This window comes from Cornus florida, unplaced genomic scaffold (genome assembly GCF_030987335.1).
Source record: "Cornus florida cultivar Cherokee Brave unplaced genomic scaffold, ASM3098733v1 CherokeeBrave_3.0.0_Hap2_Chr10, whole genome shotgun sequence".
Lineage (NCBI taxonomy): Eukaryota > Viridiplantae > Streptophyta > Magnoliopsida > Cornales > Cornaceae > Cornus > Cornus florida.
This window is the reverse complement of record NW_026775580.1, coordinates 94,452,393-94,470,003: the sequence shown is the minus strand read 5'-3', so window position 1 is coordinate 94,470,003 and position 17,611 is coordinate 94,452,393. Positions and strand designations below refer to the sequence as shown.

The 17,611-nt window shown below is 35.0% G+C and overlaps 1 protein-coding gene across 2 annotated transcripts; it reads left to right on the top strand.

The window, feature by feature from the left end:
* Positions 1-662: 662 nt before the first annotated feature.
* Positions 663-17,112, top strand: LOC132276010 (protein ACCELERATED CELL DEATH 6-like). Of its 2 annotated transcripts, XM_059777248.1 has the most exons (7): positions 663-1,160; positions 11,475-11,954; positions 12,113-12,265; positions 12,506-12,649; positions 12,733-13,169; positions 13,357-14,009; positions 16,865-17,112. In XM_059777248.1, the coding sequence occupies exons 1-6, from the start codon at positions 1,154-1,156 to the stop codon at positions 13,966-13,968; spliced, it is 1,833 nt and encodes a 610-aa protein (XP_059633231.1). In that variant the 5' UTR covers positions 663-1,153; the 3' UTR covers positions 13,969-14,009; positions 16,865-17,112. The 2 variants fall into 2 exon arrangements, with proteins under 2 accessions (XP_059633231.1, XP_059633230.1); XM_059777247.1 differs by lacking the exon at positions 16,865-17,112 and having other exon boundaries at positions 13,357-14,388.
* The last annotated feature ends 499 nt before the right edge of the window (positions 17,113-17,611 follow it).

Here is a 17,611-nt window from a genome sequence, read left to right as displayed (position 1 = left end):
TGTTTTAGATTCCTTGTCGTCGATCTGTGCAAAGTGCTAACGCTAATATTTATTTATTTATTTATTTTTAATGTAAACTAATCCAAGTTGCTTCTTATAAATAGAGCGTTTGTATTCTCCAACCCGCCGTGGGCCCTTTAAAGAAAAAGAAAAAAACTCGTGCACATGTTTCAGATTCCTTCTCGATCTGTGCAAAGTGCTAAAACAACTATATATTGACAGAGACTCCCACCACAACCTACCATATAATTTATGATTTTATTGTAAATTAGATTTTATCAACCTGTGTTGCACGTATAGAAATTATAATTTATTGACACTTGTTGAATCAATATTGATTTTTATTAGATTAATTCATCAGGTATGAAATGAATTATGACTATTTAATAATTTTTTGATAAAAAATAAAATAGGATTTTATCTAAGTCAAGTCAAACCTTTTTAACAACTTTTAAAATAATTTTTTATTAAATTAATCCACCAAATATAAAATGAACCATCCAAAATTTTGAAAAACGGAATGCCCCACTTGCATTGTGGCCCAGTTTCGTCTACTCACTCCTGCTATTTGTCCTGTGGGCATATTGGTAACTTAATTAGATACCAATTTATTGTGACCTACCTCCACAAGGCGTTTACCACCCTAGTAGGGACCACTTGCATCAAGATGATTATTTACTCTGATTATATATATAAAAGAAGGGCGTCCTCATTGCCGGCCAGTTCATGTCTTTAGTTGTATATTCAGTCTCTCTCTCTCTCATTCAAACAATTATAAATTCGTCCAAGTTATGTCTTGTAACTTGGAATATGACTTCTGTTATATAGAATAGCTAGGGTTTATTTATTTATTAATGTAAACTAATCCAAGTTGCTTCTTATAAAAAGAGCGTTTGTATTCTCCAACCCGCCGTGAGCCCGTGTGTTCTCCGTGTCAACCCACCGGGCAAAAGCACATTGAAAGTTCACAAACTCAAGTATGTTCAGTCATCAGTGCAATCCGGATCCTATCTCGTCTCCTAGACTGTCAAATGTACAAGAGAGTCGATAGGAACCTGCACAACTTGAACTTTGGCGGACCATTGACCAATTAAAGTCAAACAGAGAGTGTGTGGGCACCACCACACCAAGAGAGTGATCATTTCCCGCAACGATGTCTGGTAAGCTGAAAACAATTCATGCTTCAAAATTATAATTCTTGGTTTATCGATTATAGAATGCTATCATTCATGAAGCCATTTGCGCAACCAACCTGGGTAGTCAAATGATGAACTACATTCAGGACAACGAGACAAATTTCATTACAAAATCAAATTTATTTTCTTTTTCCCTTTATTCCTTTCTGGTTCTCATTTGACAGAAATAGACCCACAGTTCCAAAGTATTAGGCACCATATCACTTTTGTTGAAAAGGATCGAAAATTCAAAATCTCCTCCCAATCTAATGCTATTTTTGGATTTAATAGATTTTTTAATTTATTGGTTAAAATGGAGAGCTCGTGGCGAGGGATCTCTCTTGAAATCTAGAGAGCTATCTCTTGATAACATTACTTAGATGGAAAATGCTACAATTCTTAATCAAATTTTGTTATCCATTCGTATAACAATCATGAGGATAAACATCTTGAGAAGAGAGAGATTATATTCTTATTACAAAGAGTTGTTAAGACGATTAATTGAAAGAGTCTTGTTCCGGTTCCTCGCTGCTGTCGAGGTTTTCTCTATGGAGAGATCGTCTCGTTTCATCGAGAGTTCTGGTGTTTGCGTTCATTGCGATCCTTTTGGTGGTGGGTGGTTGATTGTTGGTGTGGATCTCTTTCTGAGTTGAGCGTCTGAGTTGTAGGTGATGGGGGGTTTCTTGTCTGTAGATCTGGTGGGTTTTCTGCGCCATACTTGTGTTGGGTGGGCTGATCTGTCTTTGGAGATATGGCGTTGGTTTGTAGTTACCCTAGATTTCGTCTTTCAATTACTAAGTTTATCGTTGTTACGTATTCTATTTTATTTTCCTTTAGGATTTGGTTTTCGGTTGTCTGATGTGGGTGAATCGGTCCTGCGTGCTAGGCTGATGAGGGGGAATAAGGGGGTTTGTGATGTTCTTCTTTGTTGGCTGAATCTGGTATGGATTTGGGTTTGGATAGGGGTGGCAAATGGGCGGGTTGGATCGGATTTGGATTGGGTTGAAAATAGACGGGTCAATATGGGTCAAGACCCATATTTAATTCGTTCAGAACGGGTTAAAAATGGGCAGGGTAAACCCATTATTACCCGTGGACTCATTAATTATTATTTTTTATTTTTTTAAAAAAATTTCACCGAAGCTCCAACACTTCTCTGATACCTAATCTTATCCCTGTTTCCAAAAACAGAAGAAAAGGGAAAACTACAAAAAAAAAAAAAAAAAAAAAAAAAAAAAAAAAAAAAAAAAAACAGATCCAACGGTGTCGAATCAACCATTAGCGTCGGCGAAAACCCGGACGACTCCACAGTACTACTCTGATTACAACTACTCTTCTTGATCATCATCACATCTATCTTCTTACCACCACCGTTGTTAATGTTCCTCACACTCACCTCCTTCGGAACCGAGAAATTAGTCCTCGCTTTGTTGCCGCGAAACTCCCTCGCGGCGACGTCGTACGCCCTCACCGCCTCCTCCGCCGTGTTGAACATCCCCAACCATCGGCTCTTCTTCCCCGGATCTCAAATCTCGGCGGTGCCATACACCCCTGAAATGCACCTCATTCGCGTTGCCGTTAAATTTGTCAAAAAAAAAAAATTTTAAATTTTTTTTTTTTTCGAAAGGTTTTAATTTTTTTTTAATTTTTAATTTTTAAAATTTTTTAATTATTTTTAATTATTTAAAATTTTTAAAATTATTTTTTTTAGAAGAAATTTATAGAGAGATAAACTTAGAGAGAGAGGATTGATGAGAAACAAATATAGAGAGAGGAATGTGAGTGAGATAATTTTAGAAAGAGAAATGAGTTGAGTGTAATATAGAATAAATGTGTGTTGTGTGTTTGTTATGTGATGGGTGAAATATGGGTTGAATATGGTTAACCATATTCAACCCATCCTGACCCTCAACTTAAATGGTTAAAAATTACCTAACCCATCTTAATCCTTAAACTAAATATGGTTCACCCATAACCATTAAAAAACAGACTGATATGGACGGGTTGATGGTTGGTCGTGGATCTGTATGGTTGTTTCTTTAGGGTGCTTCCTTTGTGGGTGCACTTGGCAATGGCAAGTGGATTTCTCGACGCTGTGTGGTTTGCCGGCGTCCGCTGTCCTTGGTGCTTCTGTGGGCGTGATAGGCGAGCTTTGGCTGGGTCGGCTGTGGTGGTTGGCTTCTGTTTTTTGGAGGACGACTTTGTGACGTCATGTATGACGTTTCCTCCAAAAATTTTAATCGATATTGGTTGCGTGTTGTGGGACCCTTTCTTTGAATTTGTTCGATCTTTGTCTAAGGCGGTGTTATATCTAGTGACGTCATGTCTGCCGTGTCCTCAAGATTTTTTCAAATGCTCTTGTTTGGTTGATGTGGGGCCTTTCATTGACTTTACTAATATTTTGTCTAAGTCGGTGCTACAACTATGCTATCGAGGTCTGAGTTTTATTGTGTTGCAACCTTCTCTTGTCTAAATTGGTTTAACGTGTGTGGCTCTGCTGGCTTGGAGTCTTGGGTACGCTTCTGAGAAAGGTCGGAAGCGCAGGCAATCTACCTCGGGTTGTTCTCCACATTGCAGTGTGAGAGAGGAGAAGAAGGTTAAGGCTTTGGTTGTCAATGATGTGGCTTAGCCGGTTGATATGCATGCTGTTAGTGGTGCGGTTGGACTGCGGTCTGAATCCTTTGGAAAGTCTGGGGCTCATTTGGTGGATTTTTATACTTCAGAGTCATCTCAATCTTTTACAACTCAGCTAGTTTTACTTGTGGGTGCTCCTACTTCCACAATTACTAACACCTTTTAGAATTAGTTTGTTGTCAAGACTGCGATATTGACATGGGTGTTAGTTTTGTTTTGCTAGCTTTTTTTTTTTGGGGTTATGTATGTAGTTCTTGTTTAGTTTGTGACGTGTTGGTCCTTGCCTTGTAGATGCCGTATGACTTTGACACTTGTTCTTGCTAGGTTTAAAAAAAAAAAAAAAAAAGGGTTGCTAGACATTATTTACTAGAGTTGCACAAAAAACCAATCATTAAGGGCCTGTTTGGTAATTGAAAACATTTTCTGTTTTTGTTTTCATCCGAAATAGAAACAACGTTTTTATTGTGCGGTGTGTAAATAGTGATTGGAAACATGTTTGTTAACTTAAAATTTGTTACAATATATTTTTAAAACAAAAATATAAAAACTATTGCAAGTTTGAAAAATATAATGCCTAGTTTTAAACAGTCATTTCAGAATTTATCAATAAAAAATTAGATATTATTCATCGTGTTAGTACAGTATAGAAATATGTAAAAACAACAAATTGGTGTTTCAGTTAGAGAAGGCAAAGTTCGACATGACTCGTTAACATGATTCGAACACGACACAAGATAAGTGAATTTGAGTTAATCTTAATCGGGTTTGTGACATAAATATGTCAACACGATTAACCCAATTAAGTAATCGAATTTGGGTCATAGACATGTCAACACGATTAACTCGATTAATTAATCGTGTCGTGTTAGGGTTGAGGGGGTTCAACCCATTTATACTCATTTAGTTATGGACAATTAGGTTATTTTAACATAAATCTTAACAAAAATATGCATTCGCTTCTTAGCTGCCATTTCTTTTCAGTATTCATGTTACGCCTTATGATTTTTAAGTGATTGGAGTTACTTTTTAAGTGATTGGAGTTACTTAAACATTTGCATGTTGGGTACTCGACTATGGGTTGTTCAATGTTTTTCTTCTTACCTTGAATAATTAGGTTATGTAATAACTACTTGTGTATTTTAATTTACTATCTTGTGTATTAGAGACTATTTAGTAATTTGATTGAATTGAAACTTATTACCTCCGTCTCATTTTAATTGTACATCTTTGATATTATAGCCTTATAAGAGGACATACAATTAATGTATTACTCCCTTTCAAATTATTAAATTAATTATTCTTTTAACTTTAAATATATATAATACTAAGTTGAAAGATTTTTGAAAAATTATAAGGGTAATTATGGAAAGATTGAATTTATTTTGTTTGATTTCAAAATGAATACCTAATTTGGGACAACCTAAAAAGGAAAAATGAACTTCTAATATGTGACAGAGGGAGTATATATTTTCTAATATTAATTGTCTGTTCGAGGATTATAAATAATCTACATAATATAATATCTGATTTTAGTAATAGGTAATTAAATAAGCTAAAACGTATAACCCATTTAATAAACCGGTTGTGTTAATGTTGAGGTCTTTGACATGATTATAAAATGGGCTATGTTTGGATTGAGATATTTAGTAGAATACCCTTAAATTGACACGAAACCAATATAATTCGCGAACAGGAATTGTCTTTTGACCTCAGGACACTATTTATGAAGTATTTTGGTATTGTACAAAACAAATCATTATTTACCAAACTTGTTGCGGCCTAAAACAATGTTACAGTACCCGACCCAAAACTACCAAATAGGCCCTAAGTAACAAAAATTGATCAAAACTTCTATCATGGACAAAATTACGATATGACACAAATACAGTCACACATTAAATTTTGAAAAAATAAGACACGTACACGGCATGGGCGTAACTAGAACTAGTATAAATATAAATTTTCATTTCTATATCTATTGAATAAGACAATTATAGAATTTTTATTAATTTATAATTTTGATACTAAATTTATATAAGTTAGAAGATAAAGATATGTTGATATTTAAAAATAAATAAATAAATTATATTGTATATCATATAACTCTCCTATTTATTCATTAATTATAGCTATATTTTTATTTATTATATATTGTGACATGTATTTAATGTTAAATTTTTAAAGAAAAAGAGGTTCAACACTTTGATGCATGTTAATAATAGTATCGGTCATTTGTTTGTTTTATATAAATCAAAGTGTAGGATATATTGGTAAAGTATCCGGAATGTGTTGATCAAGTGTCAAAGATGTGTCGACAAAGTATTTAAGATGTGTTGGCCAAATGTCTAAAATAATAATAATTATTTTTAAATCTTGGATATGGCCATAACTTGTCGGAGATGTGTTTAGGAATATTCATGAAGTATCTGCGTCCGATACGATGTCGAATATGAACACGACACCTTCATAGAAGTGTTTCTTAAGTGAATTTGCATGATTTAAAGCATAGTATATCATATGTTATATATTTGGCAAAGCAAGCACAAACACTTTTGAGATCTTAAAATTGGAATTTGCAAACCAACATATTTCTTTAGCATTTTACCAAACAAAAAAAAAGACATGTCTCTTTATCAAACATAGCCTCTTTACATGTATATATGTATACATATGTATATTTATTATTAGGAATTGTGCCTCAAATTTTTAGTCTAATTAGGTTTCTATTTTATAGTAGTATTTGTTAAGAAATTCTTATTGCTATGAGAATTTCTAAAGTACACACCTCTTAGGCATTTTCGAGAGGTTAAAAAGACAAAATGAGCATTAAAATATTATTTTATGTCAAAAATAATAGCACACTTTTTAAAATATAGATGAAAATGCTATGCAGAGCACTTAACACACACACACACACATATATATATGTACATATAAATAATTTTGCAAGGTGATAAAAATCTTAAGAGCAGCTAACAGGGTTTATGATACTATTACCGGACATTGTAAATAAAAAAAATAGAAATGATCAAAAATTAAAATATAAGAATAATTTTGTATATACCATACCATTTTTAGGAGTGGTTGATAGAATTTAAGATTTTATTAATAGTTGATATAGAACTTTTAAGAGTAAAGAACTGTTTTATGGATAATAAAAGGGATAAATTGTACTCACATTTCTTAAGCTTTCAGTCAACATTGATACTGATGTTTCAAAAATCATATTTACCATCAAATTTGTAAATTGAAAAAAATAACCATCATCATATTATTCCATAATCTCCTCTCATCCACCACCATTACGCATATCGCCACACCAAACACGCCTCCGGACTCGTCCAAATGCTTCTTGTGTCATCGTCACACAAATCCCCTCTCAGGCTCTCAACCACCACCACCACACACACACACACACACACCACCACAACCACCGCCACACCCACCACCACAACTACCTTTACACCCATACACCACCACCACAACACACCGCCACACCAAACATGCCTCCTGACCCGCCCAAATGCTTCGTGGCGGAGCAATTGTCAAAGTCACCAACTCTGACCGGGCCAAGATCGCCGAATCAGCCGGAGCTTGTTGTGTCATTGTCACACACGCCCTTTCAAGGAGGCATTGCTCGCATGCTTGACCCATCTCTCTTCAAAGAAATCAAGTGAGCAGTATACCTCCAATGGTGGCCGTAGTGGAGGTGGTTTCGACACCACCACAGTCTACGCCTCTGTTGATGTGACAAGGTCGAATCAACGCCGCTAGTGCACACTTCACCCAATCTCCTTCAACAGTTCCGATTCGAACCAGAGAGTTTGTCATCGTTGATCTCCGAGCATTCAATCCTTCAACGGTTCCGATCTTATATCGTGGCGTGACGGTCATTGAACGGATGGGAGATTTGGATCTGTGTCAACGAGAATCCATGAAGGTTCAATTTGGTGCCACAACATGGTGGGGAGTCCACCGGACTGGCTTTGTGGCGTCGTCGTGCTTTGGGGGTGATGGTGATCTGGTTGTGCTGATTTCATAATCGGGGGTGAAGGAGAGAGTGGATTAATGGGGTCAAAGGGCATTTAGGTTATTTTATAATTAAAAACTACTTGTTGGCACTAATTGAAGGATATTTAGGTCTTTTTAAGGTCAAGAGGGTGTGTAGGAAAGATTTTGCAACTTTAAGAGGTGTCAATGTAAACTTGTGTGTTGATCATTTGTTGAGTAGCGTTGACAGAAAGATTTTGAAACTTTAAGCGTCAGTTTGGTAGAGTGGAAATGGGAGGAAAGGGAAGGGAAGGTGATGGAGGGGGATTAAAAATTTGTGTTTGACAAAAATTATTGGAAGGGAAGGGTTTGGAGGGTTAACTTGTGCCTTCAACAGTAAATTTCTTAACCTCCAAAAAATGAGAGGAAATGAAGGGAAAGGGAATGAGAGGCTTAGTGTGTGATTTCAGATGCCAATCTTGCCCTTGATATGGGTTTTGATTGAACTGGAACAGCGGCGATGGAAACTAATATATATATATATATATATATAGAAGCTTGCGAAATATATGGGTTTTGATTGAGCCGGAACAGCGGCGATGGAAACTGATATATATATATATATATATATATATATATATGGAACCTTTTTGGGTTTTGATTTTTTGACCAATCTAAAATGATATACCATACGGGTTTTGAACTTTTGATTCTTGCAGAGAGAGAGAGAGAGAGAGAGTTGAGAATGAGAATAGAGATGGAGGCGAGATTGGGGGAGGCTGAAATGATTTGCCCTAATTTTTTTTTTCTTCATATATATATATAATAGAGATGGAGGCGACGAGATTGGGGAGGCTAAAATGATTTGCCCTAATTTATTTATTTATTTATTATTTTTTTCTTGTGCAGTATAGGAGATATATATATATATTTATTTATTAAAATATAAAAGGGTATAATAGTTAATTTATTAAAATAATTCCCTTTTCTATTTTTCCCTTTTTTTTTTTTCCTAAAATTATCCTTCCCTTCCATTTCCCTCATAACTAATGTTATCCTTCCTCTTCAAACCCACTCTACCAAACATACCCTAAGAGGTGTCAATGTAAACTTGTGCGTGTGCTGAGTGCATTGACTGAAAGATAGGTATATGAGTGCAATTTACCCTAATAAAAAATTATAAATACTCAAAAATACAAATAAAAGAATAAATTTGCTTATACGATTCTTGGAAGCCGTTGATAGAGATTAAAATTTTATTAGTATTTGATATATAATTCTTTTATTTTTTATAATATTATTTATTTCAATAAATATAAAAAATTAATTCTCTTAATAATAGACTCCAAAATTTTCATATCAATTACTAATGAAATTCTAAACTCTATAAAGTACACTTAAGAATTCTATTTACAAAATTATTCTTAAGAATCCTAAACTTTATGTCAATGTTATAAATAATTTATTACAATAATATTTAGGAAATAGTTTGAAATAGAATATAATAGAAAAGGTAGCTACCTAAATTATTATAATGGAAAGAGTTATAAATAGAATATAATTAGAAAAAATATAAATTTATTAATCAAAAAAAAAGTAAGAACTTAATCAAAACCCTTAATTAGACTAAACATATTCCATCAAATTCCACGTAATAAGTGTCTGGCACTATTCCATCAAATTTTATAAGGAAAAAAAATAAAAAAAATAAAAGCAAAGGTAAAATTAATATAATCATACTTAAATAAAATAGAGAAAAAAAAAATCAAAAACCATAAATTTGATTAAAACTATTCCATCAAATTCCACTAGAAAAAAAAATAACAAAAAAAAAAAAAAAAAAAATGCAAACGTAAAATCAATAAATTTATACCCAAATAGAATTCAAAAATCCTAAATTGGATGAAATTTATTTCATCGAATTCCTCAATGGAAAAAGTAAAAAATAAAGCAAAGATACCATCAATAAAATCATACTCAAATAGAATATAACAATTATTTTTTTTGAAAAACAATCATCAAAAATCATAAATTGTGATGAAACTTATTCCTTCTGGAAAAAAAAAATCAAGAAATGTAACGGCAAAGAAACCTCGAAGCTATGTATGCCTTCTTTCCGTTGTGGGTCCCACTCTAATGACGATATAGTTTTAGAGTTAGCCTTTAATTCACATTCTCAATTTAATAAGGAGCGAAGAGGCAGACACTTTTGTTATAAATAGAATCATACTCAAATAAAATAGAGAATAAGTATTGACATCTTTTTAAACTTATGAAAATATAAAACATGAGTTATACTAATTTTTTTAGTGTTAAATTCGATATGTCTATTTTTTTTTTTTCTCTTTGTTTGGTCATTTCCATCTGTGTATTTGTCATCCACATCTTTTTTTTCCCTTGACTCCGGTCACCAATCATTCCAAATTCTAATGTTGAATGTATCTTCCTTTAATTCTGTTTCTAGAGAACAACACTAATGGAAAATTGTCTTTCTTATATTTTTCTGTTATTTTTAATTTTCTGAAGATAGAAAACCATCATTAAAAAAATTAAACTAACCATTTATATTTATCCCTTTTCAAAATCTACCTCAAATTTATATGGACAAATATAATGTTTTAACATACCTGTTTCAAGAAAATAAATCAATCCTTTCTAAGACGAAATCGAAATCCAGTATAAAGCGTAGTGGTGGAGGTCCTGGTAGGAAAGACTATGTTTGGAATGATTGTTGGCTGGAGCTAAGGAAAAATAAAGATGCAGACGAGGCGAGATACACAGATGGGAGCAAAGAGAGGAAAAAAAATAGATCAATCGGGTTTAACCCTAAAAAATGGGTATGACCCATGTTTTGTATCTTTTTAAGTTTAAAAAAGGTGTCAACCTTTTATTGAGACATATTAGTGTGAAGCACACAATTTGTCCCGATGGGCATAATTGAAGCATTATCCAATAAAGTTTGTGTCGATTGTTGAACTCATCTTCTGTTTTGATTCCTTCGTTTGAATAAAAAATAACAGCAAAGGTAAACAAATATGAAATTGTGTTACTGTAAAAGTAAAATCAATAATAGAATAAAGATTTAAAAATACAAACAGATATGATGCTTGTGTTGGCGGGATTTTGTTTAGGACTCGCCAGATGTTTGTAGTCGTCTTCCTGTTTTGATTCTTCGTTTCTAAGAGTCCAACAAGAATTATTCATTTATGTAGAATTGGATTAGGTTTGTAGTTATTAACAACCAGATGTTTGTAGTCGTCTTCCTGTTTTGACCCTTCGTTTCTAAGAGTCCAACAAGAATTATTCATTTATGTAGAGTTGGATTAGGTTTGTAGTTATTAACAATACTCAATTTTATTCTTTTCTGGGAATCTAAAAAGTTTCTATACAGATCAATGTAGTTTTTTTTATTATTATTTTTTTTTCGGAAGCTAATGTAGCTTTTTTTGTTTTTAGTAATTTTTTTTTTTAATAGCTTTTTCTTTTATGTAGAATTGGACTAGGTTTGTAGTTATTAACAATGCTCAATTTTATCTAGCTAAAAGTTTCTAATTAAAGTTAAAATTGAAAAGAAAGTCTAATCAACAAATAAATTAATGCACTGAAATACTGAAACACAATTAATAATTAGATGATCTAATTAATTGTGATTTGAACGTGCATGAAATGAATTAGACTTAAGAAGGTACCTGCCAGTGTACAAGGCTATAATGAAAGGCGATTGGGAGAGCGCGAAAAGATTGTTGGCCCAAGATAAAAGTGCATTGACAGCCTATGTCACTGCAAACAACGAAACACTACTTCACAGAGCAGTTGGGACACACAAAGCAATTGATTTTCTGGAGAAGTTAGTAGAACTAATGCCATGGGAGGCACTTGCTCTACGTAACTATCCAAGCGAGACAGCCCTATGCACTGCAGCCAGATTGGGCAACACAAAAGCCGCAATGATATTGGTGGACAAAAACCCAGCATTGCTTCAAATGAAGAACAACGATGGTTTGTTTCCAGTTCACTTGGCTGCTTTGTATGCCCACAAGGAAACGCTTTTATATTTAATGAAGGCAACCATAGACCATCACCATCCCACTCCATATGCAGACCAATATTCAGGTGTTCGGCTTCTTGTTCATGTTATAGATTCTGGATTTTTAGGTAAGCAATCCACCTTAATTAATTAATTCTATTCTAGCTGCTACCTAGTACGTGCCTAGTACTATTTCTAATTTAGTATATACACACACACACATATCAATCAGTACTTGATATGATATGATCTGATGATTGGGTAATTTATTATTGTACTTTTACAGACGTGGCCCTGGATTTGGTTCAACGCGACCCTGATCTGGCTACATTCATTAAACTTGATAATGGTGACTATCCTCTGCTAGCAATAACCAAAAAACCATCTGCATTTCCAAGTGGATGTCGCCTCAACTTTTGGCAGCGTTTCATCTATTCTCGTTAGTTCATTTCTCCGGTCCAATTATTTCTTCTTTTCCATACATTCAAAATCTTAATTTCTTTTACCAACAACAATTAAGGGTACGGCTGTGAATCAATTTGCACAATATATGGTGTCATAATTACCTTCGTTTTTTTCATAAGTATACTGGTCAAGGGATTTTCTAACAATTTGATTAAAAGTGGAAGCTATAAGTGTGTCCTCGGTTAATTTTCTGTATATACATTTTGTCTGGAAGGTGTTCCTGTGAAGTTGGAGAACTACTCTAACAACCCAAATGCTGGTGACATTGAGAACCCAAATGCTGGTGACATTGAGAATCCAGCAGACAACTGTCAATGGCCAAAATTGCATGTCCTACTTGCCAAAGTCATGGAATTAGGTAAGACACAAGAAGTTTCCATTTAGGTGCACATAGTTTCAATTGAAACATGTAACATCCTTTACTTACTATCTAAATTGCAGTAACTCCTATCAAGCACATCCGAGAGGAAAAATTGAGGCATCTTCAAGCTCTTCAACTCGTCAAATGCTTGTGCCAAGGAATGTATTCATTTAGTGATTACTACGGAACCGGGCAATTCTTCGAGAATGCATACCTTGAGTCGGCAAGGATGGGTATTCATGAGATTTTAGAAGAACTGGTGGATACAATTCCCGATTCAACTTGGTACATGGATGCAGATGGTCGTTACATATTTCAAATTGCAGTTGTAAACCGTAATGAAAATGTTTTCAACCTCGTCTATCAGATGAGTGAGCATAAGCAGTACATAACACACTTTAGAGACAATTTTAATAACACAATATTGCACTTGGCCGGAAAGTTGGCGCCTCCACATAAACTCAATCTTGTTTCAGGTGCTGCTCTGCAGATGCAGCGTGAGTTACAATGGTTTAAGGTATCAAACTCATTTCTCTTGTTTTTAATGGTGGTTCCCTTTTTTGCATGAATTTTTCAGCCCCAAAATCATTTTTCACTTTAATTGAATTGTATATAAAAAATTACTTTTCAAAATTTGACATTCCACTTCATATAAGAAGCATATCAAAGTTGTCCATTGTTTTGAAGTTACGGCTATCATACAGGAAGTGGAGAAGTTTGTAATCCCAGCCTACAAAGAAATGGAAAACAATGCTAAAAAAACTCCAGCAATGGTATTTAGTGAGGAACACAAGGACTTGGTAAGTGAAGGAGAGAAATGGATGAAAGAGACAGCAAATTCATGCACCATTGCAGCGGCACTCATTGCCACTGTAGTATTTGCAGCAGCTATTACTGTACCAGGTGGCAACAATGCAGATGGCCTACCAATGTTTTCCAAACAAATTGGCTTCATTATATTTGCAGTGTCAGATGCAATCTCTCTCTTCACATCCACAGCTTCCTTGTTAATGTTCTTGTCCATCCTTACATCGCGCTATGCAGAGCAAGATTTTCTGTACAGTCTACCAAAAAGGTTGATAATCGGTCTTGTTACCTTGTTCCTCTCAATAACATCCATGATGATAACCTTCAGTGCCACGCTCTATCTTGTGTTTGGCCACAGAAAAGGATGGATTCTTATTCCAGTGGCTGCATTAGCCTGTTTACCAGTGACCTTATTTGTTTCCTTACAATTCCCCCTACTAGTGGATGTGATCTCTTCGACATATGGTCCTGGCATTTTCAGTAAGCAAAGTGATCGTTCATTCTTCTAAGAACACCGAGAAGGTGAAGGAGTTTGAGTTGCTGCTTCTAGGTACTCTACATTTGAACCCACAAAGTTATCGATGTATTTTTAATAGCAGTATTTAAAAGATTTTGCACATGGTGCAAATCCAGATTTGTGTGTCGGACACCGTGGGATATGCCAGGTGTGTTTAGAAGTTGGTTGGAGCATTTTTTTGAGTTTAGGATTCTTGGGAATGCATGGGTTGCCATTTCGATATTTTTTTATTTTTCGAGATAGGAGGTCCCATGTGCGACCCGTTACCGGAGTTGTTGAGCACGGGAATAGTGTTTCGGGTCCATTGCATTTCATGTCTTTTATGCTTCTTTACATGTTTATTTTGTGGTTGTAATTGATTAGTGTATAGATATGTATACGTATTAATGTTAAGAAATATTTGTTTATTCTATAGGACCCACCCTTGCTTTATACCATTACAAATTGTCTTAAGGCCATTAGATGACCATCATTATCGTCTCTCTCATGCCAGTAGCCTACTCTCTATTTCTTTTTCTTTTTTTTTTCTTTTTTTTTTTTTTTTCTCCCACATTTTGATCTTAGATCTAGCCATAACTGTTGGGATTTAGACTTTGCCACTGAAGGCAAAGTCAACGAGCGCGTCGAGACCTACGTTTTGATTGGAGCAAATCTCAGTTTGGCCACCCTTTGAATTTCAAATTTTTTGGCTGTTTTGAGACTTTCTCTTCTAATTGAGGTAGAGGTGTTCTAATCCGCACATTTTTTTGATTTTTGTGATTTGTTTATATATTTTAGTATATAACATGTCTATTTGTGGTTAATTCTTGAGAAATTATTATGATATTATGTTTCGGATTTGTATATCTATGTGAGTTCTCTTGTTGTAAGTAATTTGTGTATATGGTTGTTGATTAAATACCGGAAGCATGCTTAAATGATTATGGTTTTGTCCAAGTGTAAGATTGCTGAAATTATGTTAATTGTAAGCATGCCATGTTTTGTGAGAATTTCTTTATTAAATGTGCAATATTGTTAAGGATGAAAAGTATGGGCTTATGGCATATATGAAGCATGAAACGTTCATGCATTTTATTGGGAAAGAAAAGGAAAAAAATTCTTTTGAAATGAAATGAAATTATTTTTGGAAAAATGTTTTTGAAAAGTGTTTGCGAAAACCCGGGTGCCTAGGAGTTGCTTAGTGGTCTGTGGCGTTAGTGTGGTCTAGAGGGGACTAGGGAAGGACCCTAGCGTGGTTAAGCTACCTAGGCCCGAAACGACGCATTGGAGTTGCCATATGGTCGGAGATAGCTAACCAATTCTCCTCGTGTGACGCCATAGAGTTGCCATAGGTCAGATTGCACTAACGATTTGAAACGGTGAAACGAAATTGTTTCGAAAATAGGGAATGACATTTACATGACATTGCATCTCATTGGCATACATTGTGTAATTGTGGTTGGATGGCTATGTTTATACTTGTCGTAGTTGCGGTTGTGAAAATATCCCCCCATAGCATGATCCCATACTTCTTCACTATAACGTTTCCAATTTTCAGTATTTTTTATTTTTTCGGAAATTCGTAGAGATAAGGGTATTTCTGTCTTTTCACGTTTGTCGTTCGGAATGGTGGTTGGGTCCATTTGCATTTTTAGGCATTTTAGATTATGTGGATTAAGTGGTATTTGTATGTGGTGCATTGTATATGTATATGTGGTGTAAATGGAAGATTAAAGAAAAAGAGAAATAAAAAGGAACTGCGGGGCCACCACTATCTCAAAAGTGGTCTAGAGGCCACTATTTTGCTTCCTCATTTCTCTCTCCCCGCTATTCTCCTTCTTCCTCTCTTTCATCTTCATTTTTCTTCCTTCTTTTGCTTCAAGCTTTAAGTCAAGATAACTCTCTCAATTCTTAGAATTTTTAAGTGACGTTTGAGGCGAAACGGAGAGCACGACGAGCTCTACACGCTAGTGTAAGCAATTCCAGCTTTGGTGCTTCCCTTGGATTTCGAAATTCTTGATCATTTTAAGGGTTTTGCTCAATTTGAGGTAGGGGCTTCCTAATTCACATTATTCATGTACCTTTGTGAGTTAATCTACATGAATTGTATTATAACATGCTTAATTGTGTTAATTGTAGCCTAAATTGTCTTGATTGTATATATGTGAATATGTGAAGACTTGTCTTGATTGTAATATATGGAAAACATGCTTATATTGTGAGTTATGCCTATTGTATTGTTCACATGCTATGAATGGTGTAGGAAAGCATGCCCTATCGTATTTTGTGATGATTCATTATTGTTGAAATATTAAAAGTATGAGAACATGCTTACTTGTGTTGTGTTAAATTCCTCAATTTTATAGTATTGAGATCATGAGACATGCATGTACACCATTGGGTTGCATGAAGAGAAGAAATTGTTTTTGAAATGAAAATGGGGAGTTTTGGGAAAGAATGTTTTGATGAAAGTGTTTTGGAAAAACCCGGTCGCCGCGGGGGTACCAAAGGGCCGGAGGTTAATATAGCCTAGAGGGGACTAGGAAGTCGCCCTAGAGTGGTTGAGCTAGCTGGCCCCATAATGATGCCGCGGGGGTACCAAGGGTCAGGGACACTAGCCAATCCTCCTCTCGCGTCACTGCGGGGTCACCAAAGGGCGGGCTGTATTAACAATTTGAAAGTGATGATTAAATTGTGAAAATGGGGAGTGACATCAGCATGCATTACATCTTCATTGCATCTTATTAATTGTAGAGATTGGTAACCATGTTGTATTTTCCCCTATATTGTATGACCCCGACTCCTATTGGCCTATTCTTTGTTTTGGATTCATGGGGTTTCATGAGGTGCGTCTTAGGCGCCACCTACTGAGGAAATTGCTCACCCCACCATACTTATATTTTTTTCAGGTCATGGCAAGGAAATGGCGGATAAAAATCCTCCGTAAGCTTGAAAGTTGTTAGAAGATGATTTTTTTTGCTATTTTGTATTTGGCCATTTCATGTATAATCATAGTTTTGGGGAATGTAAATAAGTTTATAATTTTGGCCATTGGGTAATGTAATTAAGTTTTATTCACTCAAAACCCTTTATTGTATTTTAGTGACGTGTGGCAAATTTTACTAACAACGTAGTTGTTGAAATTGTAATTTAGTGTTGAAATGTATGTAAACTTATACGTGAGTGTAGTGGCGTGGGTGGTTGATCCCAAAAAGTGATGCATTCTATTTTTCTTTGGACAGTGGCAAAAAAAAAATGAGTGAGGATAACCCAAACCGGTCGATGTAAAATTCTACACGTCGACCGAGTAGCTTCCCACACGTCGACCGGTATCTTGCCAGTAGCCATCTCTTAGTGCACGTCTCAAACCAGTCGATGTGTCCCACACGTCGACCGGTATCTCGGCAGTGGGTATTGCCACTGTTCATAACCTAAACCAGTCGACGTACGTTGACTGGTTTACGTCACATAAATAATTACTATTTAAGTTCTTAAATTACACTTTGGCACCCAAGTGAGGTTGCACGTCTCAAACCAGTCGATGTGTCCCACACGTCGACCGGTATCTCGGCAGTGGGTATTGCCACTGTTCATAACCTAAACCAGTCGACGTACGTTGACTAGTTTACGTCACATAAATAATTACTATTTAAGTT